Source organism: Danio aesculapii, chromosome 9 (assembly GCF_903798145.1).
Source record: "Danio aesculapii chromosome 9, fDanAes4.1, whole genome shotgun sequence".
Lineage (NCBI taxonomy): Eukaryota > Metazoa > Chordata > Actinopteri > Cypriniformes > Danionidae > Danio > Danio aesculapii.
The window spans coordinates 36,544,165-36,566,580 of NC_079443.1; the positions used below are offsets into that span (position 1 = coordinate 36,544,165).

The 22,416-nt window shown below is 34.6% G+C and overlaps 1 protein-coding gene across 2 annotated transcripts in view; it reads right to left on the bottom strand.

Annotated features, from left to right (window-relative positions):
- ncam2 (neural cell adhesion molecule 2) overlaps positions 1-22,049 on the bottom strand; it is a 403,925-nt gene extending 381,876 nt beyond the window's left edge. For both annotated transcript variants that reach the window (XM_056465630.1, XM_056465629.1), the window contains exon 1: positions 21,874-22,049. In XM_056465630.1, coding sequence (XP_056321605.1) covers positions 21,874-21,925 — 52 coding nt within the window. In that variant the 5' untranslated portion in view covers positions 21,926-22,049. The remainder of the gene's footprint in view (positions 1-21,873) is intronic.
- Between the last annotated feature and the right edge of the window lie 367 nt (positions 22,050-22,416).

Below are 22,416 nucleotides of genomic sequence, written 5' to 3' on the forward strand. Positions count from 1 at the left end.
TCTGTAAATTCTGTCATCATTTATTCAAGTTTTACTTGTTTCTAGGCCTGTTACGATATCTATTTTTATTGTGTGATGAATTACACCAAAATATATTGTGATAAACTATATTATTGCCATTTTAAGACCATTTTATGCCACTCATTATATAATGCCTGAATGACAATATAATATTATCATAATGCAAGTACACTCTTCCAAAGAACACATGGAGTGTTTAACTGCAAAAACGTCTAAGTGCCGTCTGAAATTTTCATCTAAAAGGAGCATTTTTATCAGGCTGTTGTGTGTAGTTTCAGTAATAATTACTCTTAATGCAAATAATAGGTTATTTTCATTGCCTTTAAAGTGAAATAACTAAAAATAAACATAGGAGGCTAAGAAAAATGCTAATTTTTTAGGAAAATTTCAGATGGCATTTAGAAGTTTTTGCATCTGAACTGTTCACATAATATTTTATTCTTAAAAATATTAAATTTAATGATAGTCATTTTACCAATTTAATAATTAGGCACTGGAATCAGAATGTGAAAACACATATCCTAAACAAATAAATAATAATAAATAAAAAAAGAGTAAGGTAAAAAGTAACAGAGGCTGTGATATCTGGTACTTAATTTATTTTCAGTTGTCAGACACGCACATGAAAAAATACCAAAGTAATTTATAGTAAATATTGTTTTTTTAATCATACTGAAACCTCTAACAGAGATAGAGATGTTGCACAATCAGCTACAATGTTGCTAGAACTGGTTTTTATGTACACTTCCTGACAAAGGTCTTGTTGTCGATCCCAGTTGTAAGAGCAACAAATAATAACTTGACTTCTAGTTGATCAATTGGAAAAGTGACAAAAGGTAGATTTTTCAGATAAATCATCTGTTGATCTGCATCCCAATCATCACGAATATTGAAGAAAACCTATTGGAACCCGCATGGACCCAAGATTCTCAGAGAAATCAGCCAAGTTTGGTGAAGGAAAAATCATGGTTTGGAGTTACATTCAGTACACTGAAAAAAAAATTATTCAAAGATGATTCCTTGGATTTACAATTTTTTTTACGTTAAGTGGTTGTAAACAATTTATTTGGGCTAAATTTAAACAAACAAATTAAGTTGAACATTGCTCAATTTAATTTCTTTGTTTAAATTCAACACAAATAAATTGTTTGCAACAGTTTTGCATGGAACACTTTTTTCAGTGTATGGGGGGTGCGAGAGATCTGCAGAGTGGATGGCAACATAAACAGCCTGATGTATCAAGACATTTGTGCTGCCCATTACATTACAAACCACAGAAGAGGGCAAATTGTTCAGCAGAATAGCGCTCCTCCTCATTTCCCAGCCTCCACATCAAAGTTCCTGAAAGCAAAGAAGGTGCTCCAGTATTGGCCAGCCCAGTCACCAGACAGTTTGGCTTTCATATAAGCCACTTCTGATGCCAAACGATCAACTCGGTGAAGTTATTATTTGTTGTTCCTAAAACTTGCATAGGTAATATTGCATCACCAAAAATGACTGAGGTCATGTCCATGTGTTATGTGATAAGTGGATATATTGATTATAATGACAGGGCTACTTATTTCAAACATTTAATTGTCTTTCAAACCTTAGTTTCTTTTTTCTGTTGAACACAAAAGATACTTTGAAGAAAGTTGGAAAGCTGTAATCATTGACTTCTGTAATGTTTTTTTTTCTACCATGGAAGTCAGAGCTTTTAGGTTTGTAGCTTTCTTTATTATATATAATTTTGTTTTCAATGGAAAAAAGAAACTTGAAATCATTTGGATAAACTGTAAAAACCTTTTTCATTTATGGAGAACTGTCTCTAAGTTGAGGGTGCAATATTAATTACAATCATTAACAAACCCAGTACCATCAATAAAAATGAGAAAGGGGCTGGTGGTCAAAAGCAATTTCAGTTTGGATGAAGTATTCCTTTTAAAAACTAAGTTTTATTTAGTAAATATATTTGCAATACGAGCATAACCTCTAATGGCCCGTAACAGGCAAGCCCATACAGCTGAATTCTAATGGGTAAATGTGTGAAGGGATGCTATTACAGTCTCATCACGTTTCATACAAACGAGAAGCCATGAAGAATGCCGAGAAAATAAATTAGGAAGAGTGGTACTTGAGATTCCGAGGCGTGTTCTGCATTGTCTCCGACACAAAAAAAGCATGAGTCAGGTACATGCTTCTGATAAGAAATAACCACAGCTAAACTAGCCTCTCACACTACTGTAAGAAACGACTCACTCATCTGTTTCAGGAGTGGAGAGACTGCACCTCTGAAAACAAGCACACAAGGGGAGGCAGGGGAAGGCAAGAAAAATCCATCAGCTATTCCAACAGCAGGGGAGATTCATCTCCGTTGTGCAGTAAAGAAACACACAGGCGTACGCAAACACACACTCACAGAGGAATAGCATATGGGAGCAGGCTCAGGGAGTTGCGACTGAGCAGATGTGGATTTGATGGCGTTCGGATGCTCAGTCTGGTGTAACCCAGAGGCTGTGTGGTGGTGTTGTGTCGAAGTCAGCAAGATGAGCTGCTGCAATACGCCTCAAGTCAAACACAAGCTCCGGACATATTGAGTGACAACATGCTCACTTCTTCATGCCTCTGCACCATTTGATTACAGTCATTCTCAAGCCTAACTCTTATTAGTGCTGATGGTGAACTGTAAGCATTCTGCTGGACTAGATCTAGATACTATCGATACTATCCATCCATCCATCCATACATACATCCATCCATCCATACTACAGTGTCAACCTATACTAAAGTTACTTGTCCTAGATATCATTCATCCATCCGTCCATTCATTCGTCCGTCTGTCCATCCATCCATCTATACTAAACTAAGAATCTTTACTAAAGTATTTTTGTTCTAGATATCATCCATCTGTCTGTCCGTTCGTCCATCCATTCATCCATCCATCCATCCATCCATCCAACTATCTACTATTTAACCCATCAATACTGTATATCTCTACATCCATCTTCTTGTTTATCCATTCATTAACACTTTTATTTATCTGTCATTCCATCCACTTATTTAGTCATCCATATATTTATTTTTTATCCACCCATCCTTTTGTCCATCCATCCATCCATCCATCCACAATATTATAAAACTTATCAACTTATATCTATTTATCTCTCCATATTTTACTCATTTATCTATACATCCATAATTTCCACCTATTATCCACCATTAACTTAACCTACTCATTTATTAATCCATCCATCCTTTTACTTGACCTCACATCTCTCTAATAATCCATCCTTCTATCCATCTTCGCATTAATACATCCATCCATCCATCCATCTACTATTTTACCCACCCATATAACTATACACCCATCTTCTTGTTTATCCATTCATTTATGCCTTTTTTATTTGTCATTCCATTCACTAATTTATCCATCCATCCATTCATCCATATATACACTTTATCCACCCATCCTTCAACTAGTTTGTCCATCCATCCATCCATCCATCCATCATTTATCCATCCACAATAATCTAAAAAGTTTCAACTTATATCTATTTCTCCATCCATCTCTTTAATTATTCATATGCACATCCTAATATTTATCCACCAATAACTCATTCATCTGCCCATGTATTAATCCATTCATCATTTTACTTGACCTCACATCTCTCTAATAATAAATCTATCCATCCATCCATCTTCTCATTTATCCATCCATCCATTCATCGATTCTCTCATTCACCCATCCATTCATTCATCTTTTTATTTGTTTACATATCTATCATTCAGCTTTCCCATCCATAAATAGATTTGTCATCATTCATCTGTTTACTTACCCATCCATCCATCCATCCATCCATCCATCCATCAATTTATCTTTTTACCATCCATCCATATACTTCTTTATACATCCAACCATCCTTGATTGTCCATCTATCCATCCATCTACAATGAAGATTATATCCACAAACCAATGTATATCTATTCCTCTATCAGTATGTTTACTGATTTATCTGAATATATCAATTTTTTACCTATTATTATCCACCATTCCCTATTCATCTATCAATGCATCAAGCTATAGCCCTTTTACTTAATCATGCATCCATCCATGTATGTATTGACCTTTTCCTCGATTTATTTGTTTACCATATCCTTGCTTCTAATCTATTTATACACTCACTCATCCTTTTATTTGTTCATCCATCCACTTATTTTTCACTTATGCTTGCATGCTACCATCTATCCATAGACCATTCTACCTGTTTGTTCATATATCCTCCATCCATTCATTCAACGTGAGTTAGATAATCTCATGGGACACTTAGTTGGAATGTTGGTAACACAGGTACCACATTTTAGAACTGTTCTTTTGTTCAAAATTACTAAAAAGATATACTAGATACAAAGTTCTATAGCTGGCATTTTAAGCATCTATCTATCTAGACCACAGTTATCCCACTTCATGACCTCAGTGTTCAGGTCAGCTCATTAGAGCACTCCCATTAGTACCTCCTGAATTTTTAATGCCAGGCCCACTTTAACTAGAGGCAAAGGCTTGGAGAGCCGCAATCTAACGAAGTGGTTCCATCTCCCAGTAAGATCCTATAACACAAAAATGAATTAGTGGTCTAACCCTTTCTTGTCACACACTGACAAGCATGACCACCTGTGTGCTGCTCTGGTATTTCAATTTCTGTCTTTCTGTCTTGATCTTCCTCTCCCCTATCATGAGAAAAACGGCTGTTGAAAAGTTTGATAATGTCAATGTCGGAAATTTATATATATATGTGCTCGGTTACATGCGCTGGTAATTGACTGTCTCAATAGACAGAGCTCACAAAGAAAGATATGCCTGAACCCGCAAGGCAAACACAGAGCTCAGCATTCTCCTCTGTAATTTATTTATTCAGCTAAAAGGAAAAAGAACAAAGGGATTTATGTTGAGTTCAACAAGTGATGAGAAGAAAAATTCACACATAAAAAAACTGTCCTTAACAGCAGAAAGAGTAAAAAAAAAATGCTTGTACATTTGTATTGGAAAAATGTACATGATTACAAACTTTAAGAGAGATAAAATGGTTTACACGTTTAACAATAACTTATTTAAATGCATAAACTATGAATATTTAAAAGAACAAATGTTAAAAATTGTAAATATTAAAAAGTAGGGCATTTGGCCTAAAATCTAAATCTCATTTAATTGAACATTTCAACTCAATTACGATTAATGAATGATTATTTTATTTTTTTTGTCCTCACAGTTCACTGACAGGTTTTGTACAGTAAATATGCTCACATTACATTACAAGTGAGAGATTTCTGAATGAAGGGTGCATTACTTGAAGGAAACACACACTATTTACTATCTTTGATTATTTATTGAACATCAACGTTGAACAACTATTAAAACACACATTGACTACGTTTACATGGACATCAGTAATCGAATCATTTGCCTTAATCTAATTAAGACAATAATATGATTAAGGTGTTTACCTGAGTTGCTTTTGAATGTTCCCTTTATGATCCCGTTTCACATGTTATAGTACATAATTCGATTAACGTCATTGTGTCATCACGCTATCCACGTTTCCTTCGGAGTTTCACATAATTTTGGGTGTTTCATTTTTAATTTGTCGACTTTAACTGCAGTTTGGCACTTTCACTTTCATTCGAGTCTTCACTGACTCAGTAGGTGCAAAGGTGTCAAACAGCCGTGTGTGTGTGTGTGTGTTTGTGGACTATCCTGTCGCAAAGTGCAGCAAAAAGTCCTACATGATGGTAATAGTTTGATTAAGGTGTTTACATGTCTTTACTGCAATTTTGCGACTAAAGTCGACATACTCAACATCTCTTAATTTGATTTTTCTTTAGTTCAATTATGACCTTAATCTGATTGAATTAATCAAAAAAAACTGTTTACATGGTAGACTCTTAATAAGAGTATTGTCTTAGTCGTATTAAAATAGGATTATTGGTGTCCATGTAAACACCTAATATATAAATAAATAACTTGCACTTTTGGAAACAAAATAAATGTTTTTCAATGTTTTCAAAAAAAAAAAAAAAAATGCAGTATCTCTTCTAAATAGAATAACTCATCTATATCCTGTAAATAATATTTTAAACAGTGCATTTCTTGCATTTTCGTGAAACAAACATTTTATTGTAAATAAAAATTTTTAATGTAATGTAAAATATGCCGTCTCAAGGCACCTCATCGCAGCTTCGGATCATTGTCAATTATAGTGCAAAGTAAAGCTTTGCTTAGTCTAAAGGGTCTATGGTCCTACTTGACCAGAGATCAGATGTGGCTGCAAAGTGGCCTCAGAAATATAAATCCGCCTCAGCCTTTAACAGAGCGGGGTCATGTGACTCCACATGCAGTAGGGAAAGTAACTGAAAAAAATTGTCCTGGAAATATTAGGTCAATTATAAGTTATGAATGTCGTTTTCGATTACTTTTCGATCAATAGCCCAGCCGTATTAAAATGAATATGCATATTAGTCATTTATACATTTTACAGATACAAATATCATTTAAAACTTTAATTATCCTTTAAATGTTTAATGTAAGTGGGTGAAGGACATCCCATTTTGCAATCTGAATAAAATTATCCTTCTAAAATATTATTTTTATATACATAAAAATAATAGTAAATGCTAGTAAAATGTCTAATTTAATGCGTTAAATGCCCTCTGAAAACAAGCATAACATATTCACTAACAAATGAAAACAGCACATATTGATGCCTTTAAATATATATATATATATATATATATATATATATATATATATATATATATATATATATATATATATATATATATATATATATATATATATATATATATATATATATAGTTGAAGTCAGAATTATTAGCCCCCCTCCATATGATGTTTAACAGAGCGAAGGAAATCACAGTATGTCTGATAATATTTTTCCTTTTGGAGAAAGTCTTATTTGTTTTAGCCCCTTTAAGCTTATTACTATTATTACTATTATTATTACTATTATTAGCCCCTTTAACCCTTTAAACTATTATGTTCAGAAATGTGTTGAAAAAAATCTTCTCTCCGTTAAACAGAAATAGGGAAAAAAATAAACAGGGGGGCTAATAATTCTGACTTCATTTCAATTCTGACGTCTTACTGTATATATACATGATCATACTACATTTCATATATTCTGGATGCATTTAAATATTGCACAGAACATGTGAAAGGACAAAAAAAAAAAAAAACAACATTGATTTTTGGTTCTTGAAAACCATTTTTTCTTTGACTCAAAGTGCATCCCAACTTGACGTCCAAATCCAAAAGCGGCTTCCAAAGAAAAGCCAGTTAATAAACTGCCTCACTCTACCTTGATAACAATTTCCTGGCTCAGTCAGACACCATGCACATCTCATTCACACTTCCTCCTCCTAACTAACTCTTATTCACCTTACCGTCGTCAGCCTTCCAATTTTCAGCAGACTTTCTCTCGCACATTTGACACCTGCTAATCTCACCATACCACTGCTCCCGCCCTGTCTGTGCTGTTTTGATCCGTTCTAACAGCAAAGCCTCCTGTGGCTCACTAACAAGCACCCTCCTGCTCTTAAAGATCACGAGTGCTCCAATTTATTTCTGCCATCACACATCCTCCATCACTGATATCTCAAGCAATGATCCTACCGGTGTCCTTTTTCTACACCTCGACCACTTTATTCCAGAGCTGTCGTCATCCTCCTCGGTTCAGTCTAGTTCACTAACAAGTGCCCTTACCCTTGTGCCACCCTCGGGTAACCATTACTTTCTATTCCCTGTGTCAATTTGACAGTTTACTTTTCAGTTATTTACATGCAAAAGACCTTAAGACACACTAAGTAAAAATATCTAAAAAACGAAAAAGCCGTTTATTATTTTAAGGTTTAATTCTTGCTATTAACAAACCATTTACTATGACTTTTGCTACAAATAAAGTCCCAATTTTCTGCGTACTAATAGTAAGGTAGTAGTAAAAAGTGATTAGTTGACTTTAGTTTAAAAAAACATGTCAAACATGTCACCTTAAATTTATTAAGTAAACAATAATGGTTACAAGTTGAAAGGTTTTACTATTTTTTTTTATTAAGTAATGTCAAGGGATTTACTTGCTTATTTTAATATATTAATGTCAGTGGATCAAAGACGTTTTTAGCGTCTGCATCAAATTAGCCATATATGGCCCATTCATACCAAGTATAAAAAAAACTATAAACATAACAAGAGATTTTTAAACTCATTCTCAATGTAAAACAACAGCAGAGTTCAGATCGCAATCATAGTGATAAAGATGTAGAGAAACAATATCACTGGAATTACTTCCAGAAAGCTTTTTTTTCTCAGCTAATAAACGATAGAAACTGTCAGTCAGAGTATGCTGAAATATAAAGGACTCAAGCAATTTAAAGCTTAATTTGTGGATAAGCACTGGTTGATGTTAAGCCCTCGTTGCATTCTTTACTATGGGAAAGAATGATAAAAATACATGGATGTTGTATCTAGAGCTGGGCCGATAAACAATATTATATCGAATCGCAATAAAATTGATGTCAATATCAATGATAAGCTCTGGACTTTTTACTCTATATTGATCTCAGAGCCAACCACACAGCAGAAATATGCAACAATGGGAATCTAAAAGTGTGTTGATATTAGAAATATCCCGAATTTTCGGCCACTAAAAATTTATCATCTGAAAATATTTTATAGTAATTTAAGGGGCCCTCTAATATTTGTGGCTTCAGTCATTGTTGGGGTACTCTTTTAAATCTGGAAGCATTACAAACTTATATTGATCAAATTTGTTATTTTTCAGTACGGAAAATAATTCTAAAGATTGCATTCAATCAGGTATCCAATGCTAGTTTCAGCATCTTGTGTTGCCTCCTTTGAAAATGCTGAGGAAAATAATATTGGTTTTATTCCACTATACTGACTACAACTGCTAAATTCTTATGAATAGATTTTTTTTTTACATTTTTAAATAAAGATTCACTGGTCAGATGCATTAGTAGTACAGTAAAGACATCTAATGGTTACAATTGGGTAATGCCGAAGGAAAAGCATAAACTAAAAATAAACAGTTATCGTTTATCATTGTGAATGCAAATATAATTATTGTCAAATTTATATATTTGCTTATCATGCTCGGAGTAAATGGACTTTTAGAAAAGTGATTTTACATACATAAAAAAGTATATTAAATACAAGTAAAATGTCTACTTTAATGCTTCAAAACTCTTCTCTGAAAATAAAAAGACAAAATACGAGTTAATGTATTCTTCATTCAGCATGACATATTTATGTACTAATTCTAACCAGCGCTTAACATTTGCAATATAAAATATATTTGTGAGAAAAATTCATCATACTAAATTTGATCACTAACAAGTGCCATACCCTTGTGCCAGACTCCCGCACCCTCGGGTAAAGTGCTTCCCCATTCCCTGTGTCCATTTGACCCTTCTCTTTCTCTCTATGCTGGCCAGTTCAGAGCGCTAACAGGTGCCCAACCCAGCTAATTAACAGCGTGCGTCCCCGAGTGGCTTTGGGATGGCTCATTTGCACACGGTGGGAACCCTTTCTAATTGCATTTTCAGCAGGCTGATTAAAACCAAGCCATAAATCACTTAGTGCAGCTGACTTTGAATTGAGCCATCAGGCTTGGCAAAGTGAAAACAACACTAGTTTTCCACCCAGTATGGCGTCTGTCACAGGCACACAGACACAAAGCCAGTGCTGAAACTCTGTTGTAGAGTTTTGTAAGGACTGGGTCTTTGTGATACCGCCACATCATAGAAAGCAAAAATCATCTCTTGTTGCCCACTTTGTAGATTTAATTAAAGAGGGATCTACGGGCATTGATTCAGTTGAAGCTTTTGCACTCGTGGAGATAAAGAGAAGGGAAAAGCGAGGGAGAGTGGACAGGGGGGCCATCAGATACCTCTAACTCTTTACTCAGCCTGTGTAATGAAGCGGTCTGTCCAGATCCATTGTTAATGAGCAGAAATCCCTGGTGCCAAACTTTCAGTCTACATGCTGTATATAAAGGTTCTCCACGTTTATTTATGTATTCATGGATGTTGCATCCTGAAAGTCATTACTCACTGGTATTACAATAGCAGAAGAATTAGTCTTGCATTTGTGTAAATATTCTAATATAAATCTACAGTACAGTTCTACAGCGATTGTTGTGCAACTCTTTATTTTAAATTTTTTTTTGCAATTAGCATGGCAAAACTGCAACAACTAATAATGCAAATATGATTAGAGCAAAAAAAAATAGAGCAATAAAACTGACTATTTTTAGACATTTAGGGCCTTATAATACACAGCACAATAAGGTGCAAGACGTGTTTGGCATGATTTATTGTTTTTTTTCAGACCAGCGGAACCCATTTTCACGTTTTGCACTACGTTGTTTAAATAGCAAATCCATTTGTGCTACTTTGTGTATGAGTGTTCATGGGTGTTCCGGTCTAAAAAATTAGGTGTGTTAAGGCGCATTGTTGGTGCGTTGCAATTTTAAGTAACTGAAATAGACCACGCCACTGACCAACTGAAAGCTGGTCTAAAGTCTAATACAGAGTGCATTAGTTATGCGCCTATGCAGGTCCAAATGCCTACACATTGCTTAAAACACTCAGGATTCACAGCAATACACAAAATCTTTACATATGAAAAAAATAAAGGATTAAAATGTTACAAAAATTATTATTTTTTACATAAATATAAAAACCACTGCCTACATGCCTTCATTATGTTGAGGGGCTTTTTAGTTTATTCAAGACAATTTGCATTTGCCTAATGTTATTATTATCAGTATTATTTATTATATGCATATTTATATTTGTTTTAATAAAAACTCATTTAGATTTGTCCCCCTGTCGGGTTTTGGAGACGTGTTTGGATAACTCATTTTTTTGACCACATTTCATTATTATTATTGTTCGTTTATTAATTTGCTGGAAATTAAAACTGAATTTAGAAACAGTTTTGAAACAAATCTTTGCGCTTAATAAACGAAATTAAATATGTAGGCTAATAGATGTGTTCAGTAGATTGAGTTTTCATCGTTTCCTCACTCCACGAAAGTAAAGGAGTAAAGTAAAGAGTAAAAGTAAACTAAAGAGAAAGTAAAGAGGCCACAGGGGCTAGATTGTTAAAATAGAGCCCTTAAAAACAGATGTGGCCAAAGTTGGGAAACTTAATAATCTTAATAATGTAATAATCTTTTCATAATAAATAATAGCCGATAGTTATTCTGCATTGAAAAACAATTACTCTAATAAACAATTATTTTAAAATGCATTCATCTAACCATTATTCAAACAATTAATCAATGGATCATTAATTATTCCACTGACTTGTGCCGTTTATTCAGCTTTTGCTTTCAGTGAAAACATTTGTACATAATCTAAGTAATAAAAACAAGGTAATCAGTGTGTTTATTTAATAATCAGTGAGAAAATCAGTGTGTTTATTTTTGTAATTAAGAGGCAAGTGCAAACACATTTTTACATGCTCATCTAAACTTTTCTCTCTGCAGTGATGTCACAGAAAGTAAACCTCGAAGGAAAAAAAAACAACAAAAGAAAAGTATGTGTAGTGAGTTGAGAGCTTTACACATAACAGCAATGTTTATTTATAGTTTTGTAAAACTTTTGTGTCTTCAACAAATTAGCTAACAAAAAAGCTACTTACAGGTTAAACAATGCTGTTGCAGGCCTTTACATTGGATCATAAATGACATCAGAGTCTATTCAACTAAATTTATATGGGTAGGGTAATCTAGTATTTGAGTCTAGAATAGAGATCAAATCAGAAATTAAGTTTTTGAACTGAAGACAAAATTTGATCCCAATTGTTCTTATCAATCAAACTATATTAGACAGAGGATGCTTGTTGAGTAAATTATGTAAGCTTTTCAATATGAATTTGAAGATTCTAGATACTCTCCTGCCATATATAAAATCCAATTGCCAAAAACAGCAGCTGTGCATCTGGGCAAATCGTATTGAATTTACTTTTGATTTCACTGGAACTCAGAGTTGGTCATGGATGAGATTAAATTCCACTCACTACATATTAAATCAAAATATTGAGACATAAAATTGCAGCTTGAACAATGTCAATTTTTAAACACACATGCACAAACAATCGATATGACCACTGATCAAATCCAAACCATTAACAGATGGCATTTCACAAATAAGAGAAGCACGACTGTCTGTAAAGTTGCTTTGAAACAACATATATTGTGAAAAACACTATATAAGTAAATATGACTTGACACTAATGAAATAAACAGTCTCTCTGGCTTGACATCAATGAAGCAATGGGAACAAAATCAACCATAGAAAATGACATGCTTAGTGCCAGTAGAGATGCACTGCCAGGTAACTGTCTGTATCCTGAACAAAGATGCTGTAGGCAACAATTACATTAATATAATGAGTCCATATCACAAGTTTAGCATTTCCGAACATCACTTTGCAAAAACTGTTAAAGTAGCTGCAACTGAAAACTGTTAAAGTAGCACCACCATATTACAATCCTGAGAAGACAGTGAGAATAAAAGAAACATCCATCAGATAAACGCCATCAAGCTCTACATAACGCATTCAGAAACACATCCAAACCTACTAAAAGCAGTCCTATTCCCACAGACAAACCGATCCGTAGCTACATTAATCATTAAAGCAACAACTGTCACATGATATGACTTATCTGTGCTTTAAATAATGATCCTCCGTGTGCGGCACCGCACAGACAGTGGCTGGCCATGAAAGCTTTCATCACAGTGATGAAATGTTCTTCGGTTGTACTGTGGCAGCAGGGCCAAACAGAGCTTTAATCATTCATTTACTTCTCTACGGAAATACATATCATATTTACTCCTTAAAAGCAGCTATCGATGTTCGTCTCGGATGTCACTGCAGAAGTTCTAAAATTCAGGGCCACGCAAATATGTTTAGAGGTCACTTTGCAATGTCAAACTGCATTATCACTGAAGGCGCACAGAGACCTGACTCTGGTTATAATTACATAGAGTTTGAAAATGAACATAGACTCGATAATGTCTTCTACATATCTATGTCAGAAGCTAAAAATATTCCATATCACAATGGCTTCAGGCAAAATATATATACACATACATACATATTATATGAAGTATCCTACAGAGCTTCTTTAACAACACATACTCATACCTCACAGCAACCCGGGCTGTATTACGTTTTGCAGTGATGGTCGGTTGTAGGTTGATATGGGAACGGTTCAAAATCCTCCCAACGGTCCTCATTATTGCCATTGTTTGGAGCTATAAGCCATAGCAGCCCAGAAAAGAGTCCCAAGCTGGCTGCAGCTCATTTTACAACATTTCAGGAGACATATTTTCATAACTCACACGTTCTTTCCATTCAGTTCTCCTGTACTTTCTCTCTTTATCACTCACTCGCTGTTCCAGGAGATAGACTGGCACCTCTTAAAAAGGTTAAGCAGCGCTTTCGAGTTTCAGGAGGATAATGCAAGCTGATTGCTGAACACACTTACCACAATGCAATTCTATTGCAGAAAATGAATCCTAATGCTGCAGGTTCAAAGTAGACATGTGGTTAGAGGTTGCGTTCTTAAATGTCTGCATAAAATACTACATAAGAAGAATAAAGCACAGAGATTTGCACCATCTTCCGCAGTCACTAGTTAATTTTAAATGTCCCTGTGGTGAGATGAATTAAATTTTAAAAAGTACTAAATGTTCCTTTTCAGCTTTCAAATAACATGAACTCACAAAATCATAAAAATGAGCATCAGCGATGAAATAGAACAGCAATTCATGTTCAACTCCCCAAAAGCATTTCAGTGCATACATTTTTGCATTTCATTTGACTTACATTTGTCACAGAAATTGTAAAATTGTGGCATTTGTTTGAACACCCACCAAAAAGTCAAAAAGATGCTGTCTGTAAGTTTTTGACTATTCTAAAGCAAAAAAAAAAACATTCTGTTTGGATATGGAGGTTTGCAATATTCTAAGTGAACATGCTTATCTAAAAACAATGCTAAAGTCAGTTATTCTGCTTTGAAAATGTGTGTTATGTGTCAGAACGTCTGTCTTTGTTTTGGTTCTTTTAGCCCACACAATACCAGTTTAGCCAATTATATTTCAGCACTCCAGGTTGCCTTGGTGGAAAACAGCGTATTTGATTCATTCAGTCATAAAGTCTCCCAAAGGATGCATCCGTGACCAAAATGTGACCTCAGGTGGACAGTAGCAGCCTCAAAATGAGATGCAAATTCAGATTTCCACATGAGCTGGTTTTTAATTAGCAAATAATATAAATATTATGAACGTAAACATTAGGTGAGCAGGTTACATTGTAACATTGTGACATAACACATGACAAGATTTGCAGTGCACTCCAACGAAATGGTAAGGTTTATAATCTACTTAATACAGTACATATTAATCCTCTTAACATTCTTAAATGAATGAGCTGAATCACCGATATTTGTTGGCTTGCACAACAACATTTGAGTCACAGTTCTAAAGTTCAATTTCAAATGGTTTATTTTATTTTGAAGATCTGAGGTGAACTACACTTAAAAAAATTATTCAAAGATGATTCCTTGGATTTACTAAATTTTTTTTTTACGTGAAGTGGTTGTAAACAATTTATTTGAGTTAAATTTATACAAACAAATTAAGTTTAATTTTATTAAATTTAATTTGTTTAAATTCAACACAAATAAATAGTTTGCAACAGTTTTGCAGACATAATTTTTTTCAGTTTATCTGCTGCTGCTTTCAGTAGTATGGCAACAAATTTCATGCGAAATGGCATTCAAACTCACGTTATTAACATTTAACACTGAATAAAGCACATGAGGTGTACCTTAGGTGATCATTGTCAGTTTTCTATTGTTCAGCTGCAAGAAATAGAAGCCATTTCGAAAATATATATTCTATGTGTTGGTTTAGTCAAAAACTCCATTTAACATGGAAAACATTCATTCTATCATGTGCCAATGCTTTCATTTAGAACACTGTTTAAGTCAGCCTTTAGGATCGATTGTCAGGTTTGCTGCTGTTGGTGTCATCAATCTGGCAACCTGCACTTGCGTGTGTTTTGAACCAGGTGTTCAATACCTAATTCAACCACAGGATGTCAAACTTGCATACCTTTAATGAAGTAGGAGGGTCAAACATGCAAAAGCATCTAAACCAGGGGTGTCCAAATTCGGTCCTAGAGGGCCGGTGTCCTGCATAGTTTTGTTCCAACATCCTCCAACACACCTGTCTGGAAGTTTCCAGTATACCTAGAAAGAGCTTGATTAGCTGGTTCAGGTGTGTCTAATTGGGGTTGGAACTGAAATTTGCAGGACAATGTCCCTCCAGGACCGAGTTTGGACACCCCTGATCTAAACAAACAAATAAAATAAATAATTGAAACAAATTATAAAAAAAAAGAAAAATAAGGTTTGGCCTATCCTTAATTGGATGGAGGCAGATCTGAATACTGTGCAAGCTTCTTGATGACGACAACATTTTGTCTTTGACCCATGAGCGTATTCCATTATCTCCCAAGAAGACTGTAGCCATGAATGATGTTTTTTTTTTTTTCATATAAGGTCACAATGCAATTGTAGAATGGATGAAATGAGCTCCAAATGTGAGTTTGCAACTGATTGATAGAAAGACTGATGGGAGAATTCTAGCAAAAGTCCCCAAAGAAGTGTCACAGAATATTTGGGTAATTAAATTAAAATAAAAAAATTACAAAAAAAGAGGCATGCGGATTACTCCTTCACAAAAACACCAATAAATGCATTTAGAAAATCGGCTAATTTCTATGTCTTGCGTTAAAAAGATCAGCTCCACATTTGAAAGGAAACATTTTCTCCCTGTCTTTAGTCATAATCCTTTCTAAATGTTTAACGCAGGCAGTGGGTGGTTTGATTTGGTATAACTGTCACATAGTGTAACACTCTCGTTGTGGTTAAGGATATGGATATACGAGATCCCAAGCCTTATAGCCTTGCACGGCCTATGCTCATTTTTTATTCTCTAACTTTTTATGGTCTCAATTCATCACTGTCCTCTAATCTAAATGTGGTGTACACTTGTGAAGAGGGTGTTTGCTGCCAGCACTGTGCCGTTTGGGGGGAAAAAAGCAGTGGACTGCTCTCCAGAGTCTCTTTCCTCTCGTATCTGACCACTAGAACCAATTATCTCCAAAATGTCCCAGCCTGAGAAACAAGCTATTGCTTGAATGCATTGGTGGTCTCAGATTCAAACGCACTCAATGTTACAGCTGTAAAAGCATTGAGCAAAGTAAAATACAAAACTATTGTACCACATGTGCATAAAGCCCTTGCAAGATCATTCAAGAACCACTGGACTGCCAAATCAATAACATTCAGAGACTCTGTTGATATCTTGATCCTTCATAAATGCTAACTGATAAGTTCGCTCTACCTGATTATTTTTATCTGAACAGCACATGCATACATTAAACAATAACATGGGTATATAAATACTACAAGGACAAAAAGATCAACCATGTTGATTGTCAATAGATTCACTGAAAGTTGAATGAAATGAAAAAGGCAGGTTTTAATAAGATGGTAGGCATCTATAGAACAAAAGAGAGAAAACTGCTATTAAAATGAACATCATTTCACTAACAGTGAAATTGCGCTCTATTCTATGGAGCAGCATGCTGACTCTTAATACTTTTTAAATTGATTTTCATATAGAACTCCCGCGGGGGGCAATTCCATTTCCATACGAGCTTGTGTGGCACTCTATTCACTCAATTAATCGCATAATACGATCAATTTCTGCACCAACAGAAGTCACACACCAGCGTTTTCTCATAAGAACAGCTTAGTGTTTTAGACTTTTTATAGCATGCTTGAAGCTCTGTTACGTAGTGTAAAAATCACCAAAAACATGACTGTGAAAATGTAAAAAGAAATGGCAGCATTTCTGATATCTCATCCCTGGAGCCACGGGAGGGCTAAGCGAAACCCGAGGATTTTACAAGTTTGCCCAGAGCTGGTGATACTGCAAACTGCAGAACCCTGTAATTGTCTTTGAGACTAAATGCAAGTAGACGAGAACTCCTATAATTGGAATTAACAGCAGGCATATATCTTTAAAAATTCATGCTGTTTTTGACAGTGTACAAATTAAGATGTGTTAAAAAGTATATTCAGACATTCCTTTTGGATCTTCGATTGTTTACATACAGTAAAAAAAAATAAGAATAATTCACTGTTCTTTAAACTGTTGTGTTCTAAGAACAAATACGATTGCATCAATCAACGAAATAATACATTAACTAAAAATATAAATAAAAACTGACAATGCTAACTTTATAACTGCTTTACGGATGAAATTGGTTTGTGCAACTAACATTAGAGCATCTATTTTCTGTTTTTGCCATTTTAAATGTATTTCATACTTGTGATAATACAGAAAATTTGTGATAATACAGAAACATTTACTGCAGTCAAGGTCTTATACTTATGCAGTCTTAAACTGCTTAATGTGTTTGTTGAAACTATGAAATTTTCTTCAGCATTCTTTGATAAATAAATATTCTCAAAACACAAACGGAAATCTTCATAAAAAATTATCGGTGCCTTACTTAGATGACAAAGCAACTGTTATTAATATTCTGAAGTGAACGCTGCGACACTTACATTAGAAAATCTCAAAAGCATCATGATTCATTGCTCCTTCCCTTCTTCTATTGACTTTAATTGTGTTTGTACTTGTCTAAACATATTTTCAATCCCTTAACACTGCCTCTCACAGAATGTTTTCTGCTATAATCAAGATATTATTTACCATGTTAACCAAACAGTTTTCCTCGTGGATGCCTGGCGACTTTTATTATCTTTGCGAGAACATTTGGTCCCTCTAATGATAAGCAAATCCTTCATTCAACTCTTCTACAACCACATCCCACAGAAATATCCTCAGTGAGGATGTAACAATGTTCTAATCACCACTACACGTTCAAACACACACACATTTCCAGGGCATAAATCTATTAATGCTCCAGTGTTAGCATTCATTTGGAGATTTGGAAGAATCCCTTCATTATAGCACTTAACACCTCAAAGGACTGTGTCCACTGAGAGCAGAACTGCACACAATTTATCATCAGGAGCTTCAATGAAGCCACACACACACATTGCTATGAGCCAACCTACAATAACAAAGACCTGAGAGCCAAGAGTAGGAGTACTAATGGATATCAGCACAGCAAATTGCTCACACTCTCTGAAGACAATCCAAAAAACCTGTGAACAAAAAAAAAACCAAGACAGAAGACATGCGTTTTTGAGTCTAAGAAACACATACCTATTAAAATACCCATTAAAAAAATAAATATATATATATATATATATTTATACATACATACATATACATACATATACATATATATATATATATATATATATATATATATAAATATATATATATATATATATATATATATATATATATATATATATATATATATATATATATATATATATAACAAATTCCCAGGTCACTTAGCAACAGCCCTTTAGCTGTGCAACTTTGAACCAGCAGGTGTTGCGCAGTGCTGAAATTTGTCACAACGCAAGTTAAATTACAGTTAAACTGACATCATGTTCATTCCAATGAGCCTATATAATCAAGGGATTTTACTGATGATAAACTAATGAGCATGCCAAGGATCAGTGCAACTGTCAGTCATAAAAACTTCCTATGAAAACAAGAGAAGCATTAATTAAAGGGATGAAAATGTACTCACTATTTACTCACCCACAAGTGGTTTCAATCCTTGATGAGTTTTTTTATTCTGTTGAACACTAAACAAGGTATTTTGATGAAAGCTGAAAACCTGTAACCCCTGACTTCCATAGTAGGAAAAACAAATATGGATGTCAATGGTTACAGGTTTTCATTTTAGGGAGAATTATCCCTGTAAGGCTTTGAAATGCTTTGCTTATGCTTGAAGAGTGCCATCATGCTTGCAAAATATGTGGCTATTATAAAAGCAGTTGGTGTGCAGTTTATTGATGTATTCCTAATAAATTCTTAATAAATAAAAGTGTAAATACTCAACACAGCATTGCTCGAGGCAAAACATGGTTCATTAATTAAAACATGGTTTTAATTAACATTGGGTTTTGAATCTTTGGAACCAGTTCTCCAAAAGATTCAACAGTGGCACTCTTTTAAGCGTCTTATTGCACTTATCACTGAGTCATTGAGTCAATCAAGGACTGTTTACACTTACCACAATTTGCAGGAAAATAGTAACTAAAGGTTATTCATTTTCAAAGAGAGTTTCATAAGTGGCAAAAGTCAATTAACTGCATGCAAAAGAGCGGCAACACATCAAGTGATGCTGGTGGGAGTCCAGCAAGTCATTCAGCACATTTGATTAAGTTAAATACATGGCAAAGTAAGATCAACTAATCTACTACAAACAATACAATATGGATGCATTTAATTGCTGTTACAAGCTAGAGTAGTCTACACTTTCGAATATGTGTTATCAGTTCATTTCTTCATATCATTATTTCATTAAAAAATAGTCTCTTGAGCCTTTCGGCAAAACACAAACTTTAGAAAATGGGTTTTCAAAGCTTTGGAATGCAATAATGCTATTCTGTCAATGTAAACAATATGTGTTTTTATAAAAGCAGTGACATTTTACACATGCATATTACATAGTCCACTAGAATGCACTTGACAAACGAAACAACAGTGTCAAAAACAACTGAAGTTGGTTTTATATTCACACATTCGTACTTTCTCCTTTATAATATTATTTCAGAAAATAATTCTTTTTAAATTCCAAATAATGAAATCCTAATAGTCAATGACTATCAAAGTACGAACATTGTTTACAGTCAAATAAATAGTGACAATGTTGTTTTGAAGTTATACTTGCATGTGATTTCAGATTTTAAATTCAAAGTACCATGGTAAACAATATAGGGAGCAGGAAACAAGCTGTAACTAATAAAATATGTGAATGTAAAACTAACTTTATCTCAATGCAAAAACAACAAGGCCACATGTGCGCAGGTCTATGGTGCTTCTATAGAAAGCAACATCACCAGCTCCTGGCTTGTGCATGAGTGTTTTCAGGTATTTCACAAATTTGAGTGAACAAGAATTCAAAATAAGCTAAGGTAAAATCATTCCATTTTTAGAACATAGTCGACACATAAACATACCCTAAAATGCGATTTGCTTTTCCATAGAGTATTATTTTGAGGAAAAAAATAGGTCAAGAGCTTCAATTGGGACTAAATGTAAACAGTCAACAACTGTTACACAAAAATATTATTCAGAGTAAAGACTAGTTAATGGAATGCAACATTTAACAAAATACAAATGGCATGGTAGTCTATAAATTAATGCAGAAAATCATCATTTACAACTGTCTTGTTTGCCATGCCAACACCTTTCCATATTAGAATCCAATTTAGAGTCTAACTTTAAAAATAAAACAGTAAAGAGTAATTGAAAAAGCCATGCATTTTTGTGGAACTCCAGTTTATGGCTGCAAAAATGTTTACTTTATGCTCAGAAAGTTGGGCCTGTGTTTCAACACTCTTGTGCCCTTGCTCTAAAAATAACCCCAAATTAAGACTAAAATCAATCAAGCCACAGTCAACAACAATAACGAGATCTCCAACAAATAATGGAATTTCTGTCAAGAACCCTAGAACCTAGTATAAAAACTGTGCCTAGTGGTTAATAAGATGATCCCAAATGATATGTACACATTAACTGTCAATTTGTTGGAATTCACAGTCGTTTGTTTATCAGTTGACTAGCATGTCAACTACTGTAGCATGTCAACTGAGATCAAACCTGCACCGTGTAAACAAAGTTGAGTCAAGAAGACTAACCATCATTCAGATGCGAAGATTGCTCTTCCATCCGACACTATCCCACTAGATTAATTCAATTTCTGTCCTGGCACACATTGCCAATGCTTGTTAATGGTGGTCGCGCTTTCTAAATGGGTTAATATGTAGCGCTCTACCCCCACCTGCCGTCGCGTGAGATGCACCAGCCACTAAAACACATATTGCACTCTTCACAAGACTTTGGCAGCTGATGCTCAAGTTCAAAGATGCGGTTGAGTCATTGGAGCTGTGATTTAAACTATATGCAATGTTTATGATTGGCTCTAATACAAAAGAACCACCACAAATCACCTTTATTTTGATTAGGTCAAGAACATATAAAATGTCAAATCGATCAATTGACAACATGATAAAAGTAAAACTGCAAACTAAAAGTATGTAATAAATTAGGCTATGTTGATAAAAATTAAATATGTAAAAATATATATTCAGAAACGCACTTACATTATAGGAATTCATATAAAAACAGCATTTTCTCATACGTAAATTGCGATGCAAAGCATATCACACACGTAGATTTTAAAAAGTTACTTTTAGTCATATTTTCCCGATCAAATGCAATCTTCCACTAAACCAAGCAAACGCTAGATCTCCTCCAGCTCACCTCGTCCACAAGAATCTTCAAGCCCCACATGACTCTATGATAACAAGTGCAAACAACGAGGCTTTGCACTGTTAATAAAAGGTAAGCTTAATCTATCAAAAGAAATGTTTTCTCCAAAGGGACGTGCCCAAACTGCAAAACAGCACACAACAAATCCGCCCCGCTCCTCGTACGTCCCCCTCATTCAGATAGACCCCTTCAGCGCAATACTGCCTGAGAGCAAGTCCATTTTCTCACACTTCTCATTTTCATGCTCACGATCTCGCATAAATACCTTGACTGCCACCGACGAGCAATCCGAGGAAACAGAGGACGGTCCGAATCATTTTGAGCGGGTCCTGGTGGACAGCGGCCAGTGCGCGAAGTGAGTTGAACGGACGCTGGACGCTGGTTGTCTGTGCTCTCCGCGCGTGTCAGTCGCAGGCGCGCGCTCGCTCACTGTCTGCTCAGACGGGATCTGTTGAGGAGCTGATGTGAGCAGAGCTTCAATGCAGCAGCACTCTTTCAAATGCGCCCAACCAGCCCAACCTACCAGCAGCAGTGCATCGCGCCAGGTAGAAACCAATGCCCATCATCTGTTCAGTCATAGGTATTGATTCTTCAGCCGCTTACAGAAAGTGAATCACTGAAGACAAGACAGATAGCTATATATATATATATATATATATATATATATATATATATATATATATATATATATATATATATATATATATATATATATATATATATATATATATATATATATCACACTTTTAACCTACAATTAATACATTTCGGAAATCTTTATTCATTTGAGAAAAAAGTAAAATGATGT